The sequence below is a fragment of the Phasianus colchicus genome, chromosome 1 (genome assembly GCF_987193195.1).
Source record: "Phasianus colchicus chromosome 1, bPhaCol1.hap1.1, whole genome shotgun sequence".
NCBI lineage: Eukaryota > Metazoa > Chordata > Aves > Galliformes > Phasianidae > Phasianus > Phasianus colchicus.
The window spans coordinates 20953501-20973740 of record NC_143436.1 but is presented as its reverse complement, the minus strand read 5'-3'; the positions used below and the strand labels follow the sequence as shown (position 1 = coordinate 20973740).

Here is a 20240-nt window from a genome sequence, read left to right as displayed (position 1 = left end):
AGCGGTGCGCGCGGGTCCGGTGGCGGCGAGCTGGAGCCAATGGGCGGCCGCAGAGCGGGGGCGGGCCGGCTGGCGGCACCAAGGTGGCCCGGGGGAATAAAAGCCGGGGCCCGGAGCTGGAAGGGCTGCCGGGCCGGGAGGCTGCGCGAACGGGAGGAGGAGCAGCGCTGGGGCCGTGAGTGTCTGCGCGGCGCTGCCGCTCGGTGAGCGCGGCTTCCTCGCGGGCTTTCGGTCGGAGGATCGCTCCGCTCCTGCCGGCACAGCGCCGAGCCGCCGCGGCGTGATGTCGTGGCTGACGCGGGCGGGGAAGTCTAAGGAGAAAGAGGAGCCGGAGGGTTCCGTGGGGCGGGAGGAGAGGGGGCTGCTGGTGCAGGCCATGCTGGAGCACGGCGGGGATCCCTGGGATTATAAGGCTGTCGGCCAGGACCCCACCCTGAAAGCCGCCGAGAGGCACTGGGTGAACTACGTCTCCACGTATCATCCTAAGGGGGAGAAGAAGTGCTCGGCCCTGCAGTGGCTGCTCTTCGACCTGGCCAGTATCCTCCAGGCTACGGTGGAGGAGAAGGAGCAGTGCGTGAAGAACCTGCAGAACAGCTTGCAGGTGGCCCACAACGAGATCCTGGCGCTGCGCTGTGACAACGCGCTGCTGGGCGAGCAGCTGCGGAGGGCCAGGGAGGAGCTCCGGGCTGAGAGCGCAGAGAACGCCCGGCTGAGAAGGAAGGTGCAGTCCCTGAGCAGGCTGCTGGGGAAGGGGCTGGATCAGAGGAAAGCGGCGGCTCTGAGCGAGGGAGACGGGGAGCCGGGGCTGCGGGACGGGGATATCTGGGATGTGGAGATCCAGGAGAACTCCGCTGTGCAAGGTGGGGGGGCTGTGGCTGCCAGGAAAACGAAACTGGCAGAGCGAGAGGGAAGCGCGGGAACGGGGGATAGGGACGTGTCAAAAAAAGAGAGAGTCTGGAAGAAAAACAAGGAGGGCTGGCCCATGTGGGTAAACCGCATTTGGAGCTTAGAACAGCACACTCCCTTCACGCACGAGGCGGCAAAGCGGGTGGTCACGGCCATAGGGCTGCCGTGGCCGAAGGTGGGGGCCATCATCAGAGCCTTGCCGCCCGATGAGGCCTTGGGAGGAGAAATCTTAAGGCTGGTGATTAGAAATCTAGGGGAATATGAGCCCCTCAAGGATAACATGGAAGGGGCGCCCTGGAGAGATATCCAGGAGGCAGCGGCATACGTGTGTGGGAATGTGGTGCTCCGGGCACTAAAGCAGCAGGAGAAACCTGTGAGCTCCGATTTTGACGTCCTGGGCATGAATGTGGAGCAGGGGGATGTCGGGGTGCTGGCCTGCCGTGCTCCCGAGGCACACAGGGGGTTCTTCATCAGTCTGGGCTCCACGCTGATTGGCCGTCCCCTCCGAGAGTGCATGGCCACCCTGGAGAACCTGGGCACCCTGGTGGGCACGGAGGGGAAAGAGAAGGCAAAGAAGGAAGCAGCGAGGGTGAGGACGTACATCCCTAGGGGGATAATTTGGAGATACTTGATAAATCAGGGAGTAAATGAAGGAGAGCTAGATAGTCAGCCCACGGGAGTTCTGCTTGCCAAAATGAAGAAAATCCTTCAGGAAAAAGGGATGAAACAAGAAGAGATTTGGGAGAAACTAAAGCAGATGAAGCCATTGCCTCCTCTTCCTACCCCAAAGAGAAAACAATATCCGTTACAGAAGGACCTTAAAGATTAGGGGTCCGAGCCCTGGTGTCAGTGGGATTAACCTCTACCACACTTACTTGATATCTGGGAGAAGGGACTGCCTAGAAGTGCAATGTCTGCTGAATGGCAGTGGAAAGTTAGACATACATTCTCAGCTGATATGGGTTAGAAGCAACATTATTAGATTATGAGGGGGGTCTGGGATAAATCAGTATTGGGAGTAGTAGGGAGAAAAGAAGTAGAGCACACATGTGCATGGGGGAAGATAAATGGGCAGATAATGCTGGTGAAGGGGGGTAAGGAGGGCAGGTATTTTAGGAAGGCATTTCCTGTCTCAGTTCAGGGTAGATCTGTCCATGGGAAAGCTACATTTGTTGTTGCTTCAAAAAATGAAAATATGAGGGGAGTCTGCAAGTCAGTGAAATGCTAGTGTAAAAGTGAAGTGAAAGCGAAGTGTCCCGGTTTCAGCAAGGCAAAGCTGACTTTCTTCAGGGTGTGTGGTGTGATGCTGTGTTTTGGCTTCAGGAGAAATATAGTGTTGATAGCACACAGATGTTTTTGCTGTTGCTGAGTGGTGCTGCACAGAGCCAAGGACATTTCAGCTTCTGGTACTGTCCTGCTAGCAAGGAAGGGGGTGGGGATCACAACGAGTAAGGAGGAGACAAAACCAGAACAGCTGACCTACACCAGCCAAAGGGATAACCCATACCGTATGGCATCATGTTGGACAACAGAGCTGGGAGAGTTGGCCAGGGGAGCAGCTGCTGCTCAAGGATGGGTTGGGCATTAGTCAGCAAATGGTAAGCAATCACCTTGTGTATCACCTGTGTGTGTATTTATGTATGTATGTATATATAATTTGTTTCTATTAATTTCTGTTTTTTTTTTTAGTGAATAGTTTTTATCTCAGCCCAGGAGTTCTACTTTATTTTTTTCCCCAGTTCTCTCCCTCATCCCATAGTGAGCAAACAGCTATCTGCTCGATTAAACCACAACACAGAGATAGTAAAGAAAGACTGTGAGGTAATTGCATCTGGAGACCCTGTCACCCAAAACTGCTACAGTGCACAGAAAGGTCATGAGGAGGCTCGGGTACAAGAAAGGCTTAAAAGAATGGGACTTAAAATTCCTACATTCACGATTCCTGGCAAAATCCAGGGATGTGGGCTATGTTGATGGTGGAAATTTCTTGCAGTGAGCACTTTGCTTTGGGTTATGCCTTTCATCCCTGAGAACGGACACTATTTAAGCAGTGGTAAATTGATTATGTGGGCCCTTTAAAGAGATTGAAGGATGTCAATTTCACAGAATCATAGAATTGTTTGGGTTGGAAGGGACCTTTAGGATCACCTAGTTCCAACTTCCCTGCTATAGGTGGGGACACCTCCCTCTAGACCATGTTGCTCAAAGCTCCATCCAGCCTGGCCTTGAATGCTTCCAGGGAGGGGGCATCCACAACCTCTCTGGGCAACCTGTTTCAGTGTCTTGCCACTGTCACAGTAAAGAATTTCTTTCTGATACCTAGTCTAAATCTATCCTCTTCCAGTTTAAAGTTATTTCCCCTCTTCCTGTTGCTACACGCCCTTGCAAGGAGTCCCTCCCCAGCTTTCCTGTAGGCTCCCTTCAAGTACTGTAAGCCCAAATCCTTCTCCAGGCTGAAGAGCCTCAGCTCACTCAGCCTGTCCTTATAGGGGAGGTGCTCCAGCCCTCTGACAATGGATCTCCTCTGGACCTGCTCCAACAACTCAGTGTCCTTATGTTGAGGGCCCCAGAACTGTATGCAGCACATCAGATTGGGTCTCGTGAGAACAGAGTAGAAGGGTAGAATCACCTCCCTCAGCCTACTGGTCACACTTCTCTTGATGCAACCCAGGATACAGTTAGTTTTCTGTGCTGCAAGTGCATATGGCCAGCTCATGTCAAATCTTCCATAAACTGACACCCTCAAATCCTTCTCAGGGCTCCTCTCAAGCCATTCTGTTTCCCGGAATTTGGATACATATTCATTACATTTCTGAGAACCCATAGCATGCAGTCCCTCCCCCTCGCGCATGCATAGTGAGTTGTGGGGGTCTCCTCCTGGTGGCTGTGGGATGAAGAATCACAGTCTTTCTTGTGAAGGCTCGTAGTCTTCCTTGCTGTAAAATCTTGACCCTGCAAGAGGGGCAGCCCCTGATCCAATTCTAACTTGCTTTGTGGACATCTTACCATTTACTTACCAAATGTCCTCAAGTTATTCTCAAAACTTTTCTTTGTCCTCCACCTCCACATTGTTCTAATCCCAGCTTGTTGTAATCCTCATTCTTTTAGTAGCCTCTGCATATTTGTGAACCATCTTCTACTCTTCAGTTCTCTGCCAAGCATGTATTTGCACATGGGATTGCCTTGATGCAGGTTTAGAGCCTTGCACTTGTTTGTTGCCATTGACAGAACAAGACAGGTAGAGAGGCAGAGGCAGTCTGTGAGGCTACTGCCAATACCACTGTTTAATGTCCACATGAAATATTGAACAGATTTGACTCTATTCATAATTTTTTCAGATAAAGGAAGCCACATGACAGATGGACCAGCTCAGAAGTTTCTTAAAGGCATGGAGCTACATTGATTAACTCTTATTTCCTACTATCCACAGTCCTTCAGCTGTTAGCTGCATCAGGGTGAGATTGAAGGTAATTGACGAAGAAAGAGGACTGACCTGGAATGAAGCAATCCTGGTTTTGTGTGAGCGAAGAACATATGAGGTACCAGTGGTAGCTGCTAAGAGCTATATCGCAATACAGCCATGGCCAGAAAACTCTCTGGCCCAACTTAAAGGTTGGGATAAAAGCTATTTGTTATTAAGGGAGAAAAGGAAGAAAAAAAAAAAAATACAATAGATAGATGTAGCTATATACAGCGATGATAACTATAATGCAATTGCTAAGCTAGTTATCAGGAGCTGATGCCCAGCCAGTTCCGGAGCAGTGGCTGCCTCCTCCAGTGAGCTTCCCACAGTTTTATACTTCTTCAGGTGATATGTGGGAGCAAAGCATCTGGGCACTGGGGGACTCTGCTGCTGAAACCGCTGATCCTCCCATGGTACTATTCACCAATGAGACGTCCATGTCTCGTTTTGCAGGTTCTGCAGGTAAAGGTAGAAGCCAAAGTACAATGTGGGTCATTAACTCTGCTCTGTTGTGAATGCTCTGCCTTGCCTCTTGATCTGTTGGTTTTTTTTTGTTTTTTTTTTTCTGACTCCTAACCCCAAGAAAGCAGACAAAAAGACACTGCATGGAATTATTTTCCATTATTTTTGGTCTGATTTTTGGGTGGTGCTGCGTGGAGCCAAGAGTTGGACTGGATGATTGTTATGGGTCACTTCCAACTTGGGATATTCTGTGATCACGTACTATTCAATATCCTTTTGGTTAGTTTAGATGAGCTGTCATAGAAGCTTTAAGTCTGGAAAAGACCACTAAGATCATCTAGTCCAACCATCAACCCATCACAGAATCGCCAGGGTTGAAAGGAACCTCAAAGATCATGAATCTCCAACCCCCCTGCCTCAGGCAGGGCCACCAACCTCCCCATTTAATACTAGACTAGGCTGTCCAGGGCCCCATCCAATCTGGCCTTGAACACCTCCAGGGACGGGGCATCCACAACAACCTCTCTGGGCAGCCTGTTCCAGTACCTCACCACTCTCTTGGTAAAGGATTTCCCCCTGACATCCAACCTAAATCTTCCCTCCCTCAACTTAAAACCATTTCCCCTTGTCTTGCAGTTATCTATCCTTTCAAAGAATTAATTTCTCTCCTGTTTGTAGGCTCCCTTTAGGTATTGAAAGTCTGCAAGAGGTCACCCCACAGCCGCCTTTTCTCCAGGCTGAACAAGCCCAGCTCCCTCAGCCTGTCCTCACAGGGGAGGTGCTCCAGTCCCCTGATCATCTTTGTGGCCCTCCTCTGGACCCTCTCCAACAGCTCCCTGTCTTTTTTGTACTGGGGGCTCCACACTTGGACGCAGTACTCCAGATGGGGCCTCACAAGAGCAGAGTAGAGGGGGACAATCACCTCCCTGTCCCTGCTGGCCACCCCTCTTCTGATGGAGCCCAGGATACCATTTGCCTTCCGAGCCACAAGGGCACACTGCTGGCTCATTAAGATTTTAATCTATCAAGACCCCCAGGTCCTTCTTTGCAAGGCTGCTCTCAAGGACCGCTCCTTCCAGTCTGTATGGATGCCTGGGATTTGTCCGGCCCAAGTGCAAAACTCTGCACTTTGCTGTGTTGAACCTCATTACATTCACCCAGGCCCACCTTTCAATTCTGTTGAGGTCCCTCTGAATGGCATCCCTTCCTTCTACTGTGTCAACTGCACCACTCAGCTTGGTGTCATCAGCAAACTTGCTGAGGGTGCACTCGATTCCGTCATCGATGTCATTGATAAAGATGTTAAAGAGCACTGGTCCCAAGACAGACCCCTAGAGGATGCTGCTCATTACCGGTCTCCACCTGGACATGGAGCCATTGATGACCACCCTCTGTCTGCAGTCTTTCAACCAGTTTCTTATCCATCGAGTGGTCCACCCATCGAATCCACATCCCTCCAGTTTGGAGATAAGGATGTGGTGGGGGACTGTGTCAAAGGTCTTGCTCAAGTCCAGGTAAATGACATCAGTTGCCTTTCCCTTGTCCACCGATGCTGTCACTCCATTATAAAAGGCCACCAGATTGGTCAAGCATGACCTTCCTCTGGTGAAGCCGTGCTGGCTGTCACAGATCACACTCCCTTTCCTCATGTGATCAAGCATGTCATCCAGGATGATCTGTTCCATGATCTTCCCAGGCACAGAGGTGAGATTCACTGGCTTGTAGTTCGCGGGGTCATCTTTGCTCCCTGTCTTGTGAATGGGAATGATGTGACCCTTCCTCCAGTCATCTGGTACCTCTCCTGACAGCCACAACTTTTCAAATATGATGGAGAGTGGCTCAGCAACTGCCTCAGCCAGCTCCTTCAGAACCCTGTAATGCATGCCATCCAGCCTCATAGACTTGTACACATTCAGTCTCATGAGGTGGTCTCAGACCTGCTCTGTCCTCACAGCAGGAGGGGGTTTACCACCCCAGTCCCCACCCAGAGGTGTAGGGATGCAGGGCTCAGGGGCGGGAGAAGTACTGGAGTCCTGGCCGCCAGTGAAGACTGAGGCAAAGAACTCATTCGGTACCTCTGTTTTCTCTTTGTCTGTTGAAGCCAATTCTCCTTTTACACCTGCCAAAGGAGGTACACTTGCTTTGGCCTGTCTCTTGGCCAGTGTACCTGTAGAAAGTCTTCCTATTGTTTTTCACGTCCCTCGACAAGTTCAGGTCTGCCTGTGCCTTGGCTTTCCTGATCCCATGTCTGCGAGTCTGGATGGCATTCCTGTAGTCTTCCCAGGTGGCACGCCCTTGTTCCCAGAGCTTGTATGCACCTTTCTTCACCCTCAGCACTCTCAGCAGGTCCTTACCGCGCCACACTGGCTTCCTGCCTACTCTGCCTGCTTTCTTATTTGGAGGGATGGAGAGTTCTTGTGCTCTGAGGAAGGCATCCTTGAAGAGTAACCAGCTCTCCTCAACATCTTTGTTTTTAAAGACAGTGTCCCAGAGGATCTTGTCCATTGAACAGCTTAAAGTTCACTCCCCCAGAGTTCAGGGTCCTGACACCACTCTTTGCCAAGCCTAGCTCCCTTGAGATCACGAACTTGACCAGGGCGTGATCACTGCAGCCCTGGCTGCGTCCAACCTTAACACCATTAATTATTTCCTCTGCACTGATGAGCAGCAGGTCCAGCAATGCTTCATCTCTGGTCGGTCTGTCCAACACCTGGACCAGAAAGTTATCGTCAACACATTCCAGGAGCCTCCTAGACCTCTTTCAGCTCGTCATGTGGTCTTTACAAGAGATATCTGGATAGTTGAAGTCTTAGTTTAAAACCATTCCCCCTTGTCCTGTCACTATTAACCCATGTAAACATTCGTTCCCACTCCTTCAAGTCCTTCTCTGCAGAGCTGCTCTCAAGGGGTTCTTTGTGCATTCTGTTTAAACACCTGGTATTACCCTGGCTCAATTGCAGCACCCTGCGCTTGGGTTCATTTCTCCAGCCTGTCCAAGTCCTTCTGGATGCCTTCCTTCCCTCCTATGTATTAACTGCACTGCTCAGCTTGGTGTCATCTACAAACTTGCTGAGGATGCACTCGATGCCATTGCCTGTGTCACTGATAAAGATGTTAAAGAGCACTGGTCCCAAGACCGACCCCTGAGGGACACTGCTTGTGACCTGCCTCCACCCTGACACAGAACCATTGATCACAACCCTTTGGCTGCACCCTGCCAGTCCATCCTTCAAATCCACACTTGTCCAATTTAAAGAGAAGGATGTGGTGAGGGACCATGTCAAAGGCCTTGCAGAAGTCCAGATAGATCACAGAATCACAGAATCACAGAATGACCTGGGTTGGAGGGGACCTCAAGGATCATGTAGTTCCAACCCCCCTGCCTAGCAGGGCCACCAAACATACACCTTTACTAGATCAGGTTGCCCAGAGCCTCGTCCAACCTGGTCTTGAACACCTCCAAGGACGGGGCATCCACAACATCCCTGGGCAGCCTGTTCCAGGACCTAACCACCCTCCTAGTAAAAAACTTCCCCCTAACATCCAACCTAAATCTTCCCTCTTTTAACTTAAAACCATTTCCCCGTGTCCTGCTATTATCAGCCCTTATGAAGAGTTTACTCCCCTCCTGGGAGTAAGTTCCCTTCAGATATTGAAAGGCTGCAATGAGGTCGCCCCGCAACCTTCTCTTCTCCAGGCTGAACAAACCCAACTCCCTCAGCCTGTCCTCATAGGGGAGGTGCTCCAGCCCCCTGATCATCTTCGTGGCCCTCCTCTGGACCCTTTCCAAAATCTCCATGTCTTTTTTGTACTGAGGGCTCCACACCTGAACACAGTACTCCAGATGGGGCCTCACAAGAGCAGAGTAGAGAGGGACAATCACCTCCCTATCCCTGCTGACCACCCCTCTCCTGATGGAGCCCAGGATCCCATTTGCTTTCCGGGCTGCCAGAGCGCACTGCTGGCTCATGTTAAGTTTCTCATCTATCAGGACCCCTAGGTCTTTCTCTGCCGAGCTGCTCTCAAGGACAACTCCCCCCAGCCTGTACAGGTGCCTGGGGTTCTTCCGGCCCAAGTGCAAAACCTTGCACTTTGCCTTATTGAACCTCATTAGGTTCACCCGAGCCCAGCTTTCCAGCCTGTCAAGGTCCCTCTGAATGGCCTCCATTCCCTCCACCGTATCGACTGCACCACTCAGCTTGGTGTCATCAGCAAACTTGCTGAGGGTGCACTCCATTCCCTCATCGATGTCATTAATAAAGATGTTAAAGAGCACCGGTCCCAAGACAGACCCTTGAGGGACACCGCTCGTTACCGGCCTCCACCTGGACATAGAGCCATTGACCACCACCCTCTGTCTGCGGCCTTTCAACCAATTGCTTATCCATCTAGTTGTCCACCCGTCAAATCCACTTCCCTCCAGTTTGGAGATGAGGATGTGATGGGGGACCATGTCAAAGGCCTTGCTCAGGTCCAGGTAAATGACATCAGTTGCCTTCCCTTCGTCCACCAATGCCGTCACTCCATCATAGAAGGCCACAAGATTAGTTAAGCATGACCTTCCCCTGGTGAAGCCATGCTGGCTATCTAGGATCACGTGCTCGTTCTTTATGTGATCAAGCATATTGTCCAGGAGGATCTGTTCCATAATCTTCCCAGGCACGGAGGTGAGACTCACCGGCCTGTAGTTACCCGGGTCCTCCCTGCTCCCCTTCTTGTAAATGGGAGTGACGTGACCCTTCCTCCAATCGTCCGGGACCTCACCTGACAGCCACGACTTCTCAAATATGATGGAGAGCGGCTCAGCAACCACCTCAGCCAGCTCCTTCAGGACCCTGGGATGCACGCCATCCAGCCCCATAGACTTATACTCATTCAGTCTAAGGAGGCACTCTCGGACTTGCTCAACCCTTACAGTGGGGAGGGATTTACCTCCTTGGTCCCCACATAGAGGTATGGGGGTGCAAGACTTAGGGACGTGAAAAAGACTAGAATCCTGGCCACCAGTGAAGACCGAGGTGAAGAACTCATTCAGCACCTCAGCTTTCTCTTCATCTGTTGAAGCCATTTCTCCTTTTAAATTTACCAAAGTAGGTACGCCCGTTTTGGCCTGTCTCTTCTGGCCAATGTACCTGTAGAAGGTTTTCTTATTGTTTTTCACGTCCCTGGCCAAGTTCAGTTCTGCCTGCGCCTTGGCTTTCCTGATCCCACGTCTGCAAGTCCGGACGGCATCCCTGTATTCTTCCCAGGTGACACAGCCTTGTTTCCAGAGCTTGTACACCCCTTTCTTCACCCTCAGTTCTCTTAGCAGGTCCTTGCTGAGCCATGCCGGTTTTCTACCTCTCCTGCCCACTTTCTTAATCAGGGGAATGGAGACCTCTTGTGCTGCCAGGAGGGCATCCTTGAAGAGCAGCCAGCTCTCCTCAACGTCCTTATCTTTGAGGGCAGCGCGCCAGGGGATCTTGGCCAGCATTCCATTGAGTAGCTTGAAGTCTGCTCTTCTAAAGTTCAGCGTCCTGGTCCTGCTCTTTACCAGGCCCACATCGCTTGAGATCACAAACTCAACCAGGGCATGATCGCTGGAGCCTAGGCATCCTCCAACCTTGACGCCTTTGATGATCTCCTCAGCGTTGGTGAGCAGCAGGTCCAGCAACGCTTGACCTCTGGTCGGTCTGTCCAATACCTGAACCAGAAAGCTATCATCAATGGATTCCAAGAGCCTTCTGGAGCTCTTGTAGCTCGCCGTGTGGTTTTTCCAACAAATGTCCGGATGGTTGAAGTCCCCCACCAGGACAAGAGCCCGTGAGGCAGACGCCTCACGCATCTGGAGCAAGAAAGCCTCATCAGCATCCTCCCCTTGGTCAGGTGGCCTGTAGTATACCCCTAATACCAGCTGACCTTTATTAGTCCCATCTCTAATCCTAACCCACAGGCTCTCAACCTGTTCTTGACTGTTTCTCATGGGGAGCTCCTCACAGTTTATCCAATCTCTGACATAGAGAGCAACTCCCCCACCCTTCCTACCTCTCCTATCTCTCCTAAAGAGTCTATAGCCGTCGATGGCAGTATCCCAATTGTGGGAGTCATCCCACCATGTTTCTGTGATAGCAACAATGTCATAACTTTCAGAATGCATCACAGTTTCCAGTTCCTCCTTCTTGTTACTCAGGCTTCGTGCATTAGTATAAAGGCACTTCAGCCGGGCTGTCCGTCTCACCACCTTCATAAGCGATCCAGGATCCGCTAGAACAGCAGCATCCCCAGCATCCCCCTGCCCTACTCCCTCCTTTTGCACTCTGCCATCATTGCCCACAGAGTTTGGTACAATCCCTCGAATGAACCGTTCAACCCCAGTAGCCTTTATTTTGCCCCCTTCCCCCTTCATTCCTAGTTTAAAGACCTGTCAATGAGTCCCGCTAATTCTTCAGCTAATACCCTCTTACCCCTCAGGGACAGGCTGCTTGCATCAGCAGCCATCATGCCAGGTGCAGTGTAGATTGCCCCATGGTCAAAAAAGCCGAAATTCTTGTGTCTGCACCAGCTCTTAAGCCATCTATTTAAGAGTTGGGTTTTTCGGATCCACCCTGTACCTTTTCCCGACACCACGGGCGTAGAAGAAAAGATCACCTGCACCCCAGCTCCTTCTAGTATTCGCCCCATTCCCCTGAAGTCTTTCTTGATGGACCTCAGGCTTTCCTTGCCAACTTCCTCGCTGCCAGCCTGAATTATTAAAAGTGGGTAGTAGTCTGAAGGCTGAATCAACCTAGAAATTTTCTTTGAAATGTCCCTGACCCGTGCCCCAGGAAGGCAGCACACTTCTCTGCGGGTGGGGTCGGGCCGGCATATAGGGCCTTCTGTTCCTTGCAGAAGGGAGTCACCTACAACAATCACCCTTCTGTCCTTACGTGTAGAAGCAGTCTTGAGGCTTTGGGGTGACCGCTTCATCTGAGGCAACCTCGTGGGTGAATCTGTCTCCACACTCTCGCTAGTCTCCCCCTCAAGTTCCAGGGCCTCAAACCGGTTTCGCAGAGGCACCTGTGGAGCCGGGGATGGTCGGGATGGGGGATGCCCCTTCCGCCGAGCAGGCACCCGTTTCCACTCCTCCTCCCTTCTCAAATTGCTGCTGGGGGGAAGAGAGGACAGGGGGCTCGCTGCAGTGCTGCCAGCTGTCTGGTTCCCCTTTACCACCTGTTTGTGAGGTGACAGGGGCTGACATGCTCCATTAGGAGCCTCGGCTGTGTGCTGAGAACTTGAGGCTGAGAGGGACTGACACCACCAGTCAATCTCCCTCTCACACTCTTTTATAGTCCTCAGCCTCTCCACTTCCTCCTTCAGGTCAACTACGAGGCTGAGCAAGTAGTTCACCTGGTCGCAGCGAACACAATCACTGCCTCCCTCACCCAGCACTGCAAGGGCCAGGCTCTGGCACTCAGTACAACCAGAGACCTGCACACCAGCATCTCGGGTTGGGGGCTCAGTCTGAGTTTCCTCAGACATTTTGGCAGCAGCCTTCCTATAAGGCATGTGCAGGACCTCAGTCTGGGTCTCTGCAGTCTTCTTGGTTGCTGCCTCCCGTTTCTGAGAGATCGGGACCCTTGCCTGGGCCTCCTCAGTATTTCTGGCAGCAGTCTTTTGCCGGGGAGCACCCATGTCGAAGCAGAATACTTACCAGAGCTGAAACAGGAAGTCAAGAGGTGCGCGAGCCCTGCTTCCTCCTGACCGTCTCTGGTGGGCAGCGACTAGTCGCTGCCCTCCTTGTGCCCGTTTAAATCTCCCGCCGTAGGCGGGGAACGCCCACACGCTGCGTCAGCGGCTGCGTCAGCTGCTCCCGTGAGAGCTGCCGGGCTTCTCCTTTACCCGGGGGCTCCCTGCTTGAAGGAATCGCCCGAGATCCCCCTTGACCACGCGGTCAGTCGCTGCTGATCGGTCCGGGACGGCTCCGAGTCAGGCGACTTCGGCGATCAGAAAAGGATAGATGACATCCATCACCCTTCCCCTGTACACTGAAGCCATTGTTGGAAATATCCAAATAATTTTTGTCAGGACGGTATCTCTGATAAAAGCAGATTTTATTCGTGATTGCAAAGGCAGGCATCCCTCAAGCAGGAGAGCACGCTTATGGACACAACGGGACAGTTTTTAGGCCTTTTTAGGCCGTTTTCCCCCCTTTGCCTCCCTCCTCTCCCCCTCCCCACTGGCTCGGTACTTCAGGTTCATAATCTTATCAGAAGGTTTACATTTGTTAATTACTTGTTAATTTGTTTGTTATCTTGTGTCAGTCCTATCGTCTCCAAAATGTCTTAACACTCTTCTTGTTCATACTGATATGGTGATTTTCTTCAGTTCAGTTTCTTTGTTAAGCAGAGAGTACGGAAGAGAGGTGCCCGATCTGCCTCAGTATCTTCTTCAAGTACTCCCTGAGGCATGTAACGAATTAACTGTCCTTTTAATTTGTGCAGGATACTCTTGCAGTGTGTGTGACATACATTTTTTCAATGCTGACTATACATAAGTTGTTAATAACTTATATGTTTTTAATGATTTAACTTCTCCTCCTTTAATTCTCTATTACTCAGGTCCTGTCTATCCAGCACCAAAAGCTAGAAGTTTTCCAACATCAAGGGGTTTCTGATTTCTAAAGATATTTATTACACCTAGCTTGGCCTTAACTGAAGGCCCAGAAGTTTTTCAGATAGCTGGACAGACAGAAGCTTCAGTCTTCATGCTTATAATTTACTCCATTTACCTAATCTCCACGGATATATATACCATATTACTTTACTTATATACTGAGTATGTGTTGTTGGGGAAGATATATCTAGGGCATTAGCAATGAAAACTTATCAGAGAACCCCAATAAAGTAGAATGGCCCCTGAAAAGAACTGTTAGTTCTAATAAAGGACCCAAGTAGTAGCAGAGGCCATGAAATTAACAAAATTCTTATTTTGTTCAGATGCAAAAACAACATTCAATTCCCACACCATCACTCCATCATAGAAGGCCACCAGAGTGGTCAGGCACGATTTGACCTTGGTTGAAGCCATGCTGGCTGTCTCTAATCACCTCTTTATCTCGTATGTGCTTTAACACAGTTTCTAGGAGGATCTGCTCTGTTGCAAGAGGGCATCAAGCTCCCTTGCGGGTGTGGCAAAAGAGGTGTGCACTCCTCCGCTGGTGCAGAACAAAGGACTTCTATTGTAGGTGCTCAGAGCCTTTTATACCCGCACAACACGACTTTTCCCGCGCAGCCAAGGCTGGTTACACGTAAGAGCTAGGCGCCTTGCGGGTGTTTATGTCCGGCTCAAGTTACTGTTGAGCTTTGCCACTCATTAGCAATACAATGGTCATCTTTATCCCACATCTCCCCCTTTTCTATTAATAACAATTCTAAAAGTAGCTAAACTAAAATTAACACGCTGAACAAACGATGGGCTCTTCAGAATACAAACAATAGTCCACCTTAACCAATTCCCATTGATTCTAGTTCTTATGATTTCTTAATGAGGCAGCTTGACAAACAAGGTGTGACTTGATGGTGAGTGTTCAAACAGCTGCTGGAAGTGCAGTGATCAGCTTACGGCCGGTGCTGAGATGGCTGGCCGGTGCTGAGATGGCTGGCGGCACCCATCGTGCTGGTACCCATCTCAGACCTGTTCCTATTAAGACACATAGCCTCGGCCCCACGTTATCAACCAATAATGTCCTTCTCATTGATTAGAATTCACATTTTTTTACCATAACCTGTGCTCTTTCCTTGACAGGAGTTAAAGCATTTTGACTAAAGTGCCTGTAAACTGAGGGTGCTCTGTTATCCACCGATTTAGAGAATTAAGAACATAACCTGCTTTAGCAATTCTTTCCTGAGGGGTCATACCCACACTCCCCCTTTTTAGTTTATTAGCAAACTATTACCACACTGTCAAATAATAGCACTCATTATATTAATAACATCATAACTCAATCAAAGCCTCGATTGATAACACAGTAATCAGAAGAGTTACATAGAAGGTCACAGTTTTTTGAGTCGATATAGACACACTCACACAGGCACTTATTTTAGACAATTCCATACTTGGGAAATAGAAACTTTCTAAGCTAATGTATTATTACTTATTGACACCAAAGAGATGGCAAACCACTGAAAGGAGGAGAAGAAACACACTGATGGTGGATGTGATAGGCAGTGTCAGCAGGGCGTCCCCTACTTCAAAGTGCACTTTTCCTTTCTCACCCATTGCATTGTTCGGGAACGGCATGGCAACCAACCCCAGGTCGCTTGGTCCATCAGCTCACTGACACCAATATGGTGGATGGCAAATAGCGTTTATTGGCGGAAAACATGGCCTTATATAACCTGGGTTTACAACGTCACTAAATGCTATTGGCTATCAGGAGAGGGGCCCTGCCTTTCCGTACAGTGCGATATCTTCCGGTCACCAGACCCTAACTACCTACATTTCCCCCCTCCCTATGCGTAAAATGTAAAAATATACCCTATTCTTGTTCTATGTTCTATAACAATCTTAAAATGTATATATCACAAACTTGAATAGAAAACTTGAATAGAAAACATAAGGCACTCTGAGCAAGAGGTAATTGGGGGGCAATTGGAAGTAACGGGGTATAACTGGGGATAGCTAGGGGAAATTTTGAACAACAACATTCTTATGACAGTTGTTGGTGCTCTACAAACATGATGTTAACCTTCTCTAACCAGCTCTTAACAAACGACACAAGTCTATTCAGTATACAGGGTCTGAAGATCAGTGCCATTACGATCGTCGCGACTGGTCCTGCTAAGGGTGTTTGTTGACTTGTCGTTCTCTTTCACCATCGGGGTGTACGGGTTATGGGGGCGTCTGATGATCCAGTCCTGTGGACAGAAACACAGTTTTCGTTAGTTTTATTCTGAAGGTCCAGTTTAATAGACTTAAGTGGACACCACTTAACTTTGCTATCTTTTCTGACTGCTGCATATCCTCGCCCTGACAGGACTAGCTTCCACCCTCGTTCCCATTCTCCCAGCTCATTTTTAATTACAACTAACGGGTCTTCTTCTAGCGCTCGAGTGGCCCAATGTTTTTGTGTGGGGCTATTCGTCTCTTCCTCCCTGGGGAACTGATTTAGTGCTAAAAGAGCGGTCGCTAGCAGGCGTGCTTGGTCTCCTGGGGGAATGGCACTGGCAAAACCTTCCGTTTTTGCCAATACCTCTAGTTTAGACTTCAGCGTTTGATTCGCTCACTCAACTATGGCTTGTCCTGTGCTATTATATGGGATGCTGTGTGTTAAGGTTATGCCCCATTTCAAAACAAATGCCTGGACTGATTTAGAGACAAAGTTCGGACCGTTGTCCGTTTTGATCTGATTAGGGACGCCAAGTCACGCCATGACCGTAAGCCAATGCTGGATGGTCACTTTGGAGTCAGTTCTAAGGTGTTATGTGGCCATGATCACTCTGCTATATGTATCTATAGTTACTGCTAGCCACGCTCGAGGTTTCAGCAATTGACATAGTGTGAAATCCATCTGCCACACCTTGGAAGCCTTAAGGCCTCTGGGGTTGACTCCACTAGACCACAGTGGTGCTTTCTGACAGTGGAGACACGTGGCTATTATGTGTTTCATGTCAGAGATCGAGATCCCGCATCTCTTTGCTAGCGCTTTAGCACTGGTGTGGAGAGACTCATGTAGCTGACGGGCATCCTTTAGTGTCCACAACCCTTTTGCAGCGGCGTCTGCTTTGTTATTACCGATTTGAAAAAATCCTTTGATTGGGTTGTGGCTGTTAACATGGTTGACCGATATGGTACCTTTTTGGGAAGAAAGTGCTTCTTCCAACATTAGAGCTGTAGTGGATGTTGACATGCTGGGCCCCAACATGGCTAAGCAAAGCTTGGCCACGAACATTGAGTCGGTCACTATGTTGAGGTGTTCCATTGGGAGCAGTCCACACGCTAGTACTAACAGCTGTCGCTTCCAATTGCTGAACTGAAAGCGCACAATCGGTCATTTTCATACAGTGCCATTGTCCTCCTGATTGCCATACCGCCGCCACAGTTGAGGTCGCTGAGGATGCGTCTGTAAAAACTGTTGGTTCTTGTTGGGGCCGGTTCATGATCTTCAGTGGAAAGTCGATGTCAACAGTTGCCAGCATTTGAGTCCAGGGGGGTTTTGTAGCATACTGGACTTCTCCACCAAATCCAACAAGAGCTATAGCTAAATACTCTGACATCGCCACTGATTGCGTTGGGAGCTGTTTGTGAAAGAGTAAGTATATCCTGGCGGGTTCGATGCCTAGGTGTCTTAGGGCGAGTTTTCTGCCTTTCATGATGAGGATGCCAATGCACTCAACTCCTGGAGAGAATGCATGTGACGGTTTTCCCAGAACTATCCATTGTATTGGTTGGGCTCTTTCAGGGTGCCCCTGGGCTAGTGCCCCTACTCCCCTTCCCTCCGTAAAATGTACATACAGATCAAGTGGTACATCTGGGTTCCATCTAGCAAGCGTGCTTGACGATGCCTGTTGCTCGATAAAGTCAAGAGAATTAATTGCTTCTATCATTAGAGTTTTTTGCTCCCATGGATTTTTTCCTTTCAGAAGATCGTACAGGGGGGCCATGATTTCAGGAGGGATCAGGACAGTGTTGCAGAGCCATTGCAAGGACCCCACTAGCTGTTGCATATCATGGAGTGTTTTGATGTCTCGAAGGATTTTTATCTGGGGGGGAGTCACGTAGGAACTTGTGATCCCCGCTCCCAAAAAACTCACACATGGTCCTCTTTTAATTTTCGTGCTCACAATTTTGAACCCATTTGTTTTTAGAATTTCCAAGATGTTGACACCAGCTGGTCCGCCTGACTCCCTGACAGCGCAGCAATTAAGATATCGTCCATGTATTGAATGATGGTTGCAGTCAGGTCACTGCGTCAAACCAGTGTCGATGCCCGATCCACTGTAATCTGGCACATAGTAGGTGAGTTGATCGTTCCTTGAGGCAGCACTTTTCACTGGAAGCGTAGGTTGGGACATTGGCTGTTTGGGAACACAACAGAAAAAGCAAACTGCTCCTTGTCTTACTCATGCAGAGGTATCGAGAAAAAACAGTCTTTAATATCAAGAACAGCACAAGGTTGTCCGTCTGGTATCATAGAGTTCATGAGCAGCATGGGTTTGAACAGGACCCATTGGTTGGATTCTTTTGTTTACTTCACACAGGTCATGAAGGAGGCGAAACCCCTCACCAGTTGGTTTGGGTATTACAAAAACTGGGGTGTTCCATGGGCTAGTGGAAGGCTCTATATGACCTCGTTGTAGTTCGCGGTTGACTAGCTCAAGAAAAGCGTCCATTCGAGGCTTTGACAAGGGCCACTGCTCGACTCACACTGGGTCAGACGATTTCCACGTCAGTCTAATTGGCGGGAGTGGGTATGCGGCAATGGCCCTTATGGTAAATTTGTCACCCTGGCTTTCAGTAGGGCTAGAGCGTCCCTCCCCAACAGGGGTGGGACTCCTGACATGACATATGGGAAGAGGGTAATAACTTTCTCCGGTCCCTTTTCAGTGTGGGGTGCAATTGCTACCAAGTGAGCACTCTTCCGAGCTCGGGTTAATCCCCCGACTCTGCCCACCATGGGGGCGTCTTCCAATTTCCAGTGCGGGGGCCAATTCGTCTCAGGGATAACTGTAACATCTGCTCCGGTATTGATCAGAAAAGGACACTAATGGTGGTGCTATTTAAGGTATTATAGAGAGAACAAATCCCCCACACCACTGGCAGGTTGTCACACTTAACTGCCAGGGCGTTATCTTCCAGTCGCCAGACCCCAGCATTATCCCTAGTCTTCCATTTACTGTTGACATACTTAAAAAACCCTCTTGTTACCCTTTATCTTCTTTTCCATCTTCAACTCCAGGTGGGTTTCAGCCTTCCTTGTTGCATCCCTGGATGTGTCCAGGTTATTCCTTTTCAAGAGAGTTAGATTTCCCCCATCCAATCCATTGTGGAATATTCTTCAAGAGTGCCATTTCTGTCTTTAAATTCTGAATGCTTTCCCTCGGATCCTGCTGACTATGCCAAACATTCCACTTAAGCAAAATTGCTTCTGTGATACCAGGCAAAATATTTGCAGGTAGGCAAATAGTCATATACAGAAAGAAGAGTTGAACTCACCCAACTGGTGAAGGGGATCTCTGGCTATGCAGCTCTCCTTCCCAGGAAGCAGCCTAGGTTCAAGAGATGCTCTCCCTTCAGTGGCTGGCCCTTACATGAGCCCAGGGTGGCTGTACCCTGTGTCCACTCCGTTTCAGGGTTTGTTTGGATCTGAGAGACAGGAGATCAAACCTAAGATATAACCCATCAGTATCATGTTTATCAGCAGTCCCCATCCCCAGCCCCAATCTGAAAAAGGATTCTTTCGCAAGGACTTCCACAGCTGAGCAGCAAGGTCTTGTAATTCATTCAGGTGGCTATGGATGGATTTTGAATGGTCCAACAGCGGTCAGCATATAGTAACCCCAGGATCCAGAGTTCCTGAGGAGCCAGTACTGGAGTCTTCTCAATGTATGGCAGGAATGCATCCTCATTGTCCTTGTTTGTCAGGCTGGGCAAGCCTGGGAAGTTCTGGAGTGAAGGAGTGTTGTTCCCCATCAGTGGACCAGGGTTATCCAAACATTGTTTCCAGGAGCTTAACACCTGTAGGAGGGAAAAAGAAAATAAATAAATAAATAGAGAGAGAGACTAATGGTGCCCCCAGAGCTAAAGACAGTTTCCTCCAAGAGTTTTCTGCCAACTTTGTCCCAAAGCTCTCCATCAAGAGAGAAACCAGTTTTCAGAAATTTATTTTCATTGTTTATCCATTTAAGAAAAGTAGCTAATGCTTAAGTAGATACACACTGTTGGAAATACCCAAATAATTTTTGTCAGGATAGTGTCTCTGATAAAAGCAAATTTTATTCACAATTGCAGTGGCAGGCATCCCGCAAGCAGGAGCACCCCTAAGGACACAATGACACTATTTGTACCTTGTTTTCTCCTTTGCCTATCTCCCTCCCTTGTTTCCCCATTGGCTGGGTACTCCAGATTCACAATCTTATCGAAGTTTACATTTGTTAATTGGTGTGTTATCTGGTGTCAGTCAGTAACCATCCTGTTCTTCCAAGATGTCTCAGTGCTCTTCTTGTTGTATTGCTATGGTGTTTTTCTTCAAAGTCTTCGTTAAATAAAGAGCACCGGGTGGCAGGGTGATGCCAGGCCTTCCTCGGATGTGCCATGACTTGTTCTCTGGTTTGATCAATCTCGTGCAAGATATTCTTGCAATGTATATGATAAAATATACATATATACTCTTACATACTGAGCGTGCATTCCTAGGGAAAGCTCATCTAGAGGATAAGTGATGCAAACTATC

The 20240-nt window shown here is 49.2% G+C and overlaps 1 protein-coding gene across 1 annotated transcript; it reads left to right on the top strand.

Annotated features, from left to right (window-relative positions):
- Nucleotides 1–196: 196 nt before the first annotated feature.
- Nucleotides 197–4577, top strand: LOC149919440 (uncharacterized). Its single transcript, XM_090136710.1, has one exon. The coding sequence runs from the start codon at nt 284–286 to the stop codon at nt 1733–1735; it is 1452 nt and encodes a 483-aa protein (XP_089992836.1). The 5' UTR covers nt 197–283; the 3' UTR covers nt 1736–4577.
- Nucleotides 4578–20240: the final 15663 nt, after the last annotated feature.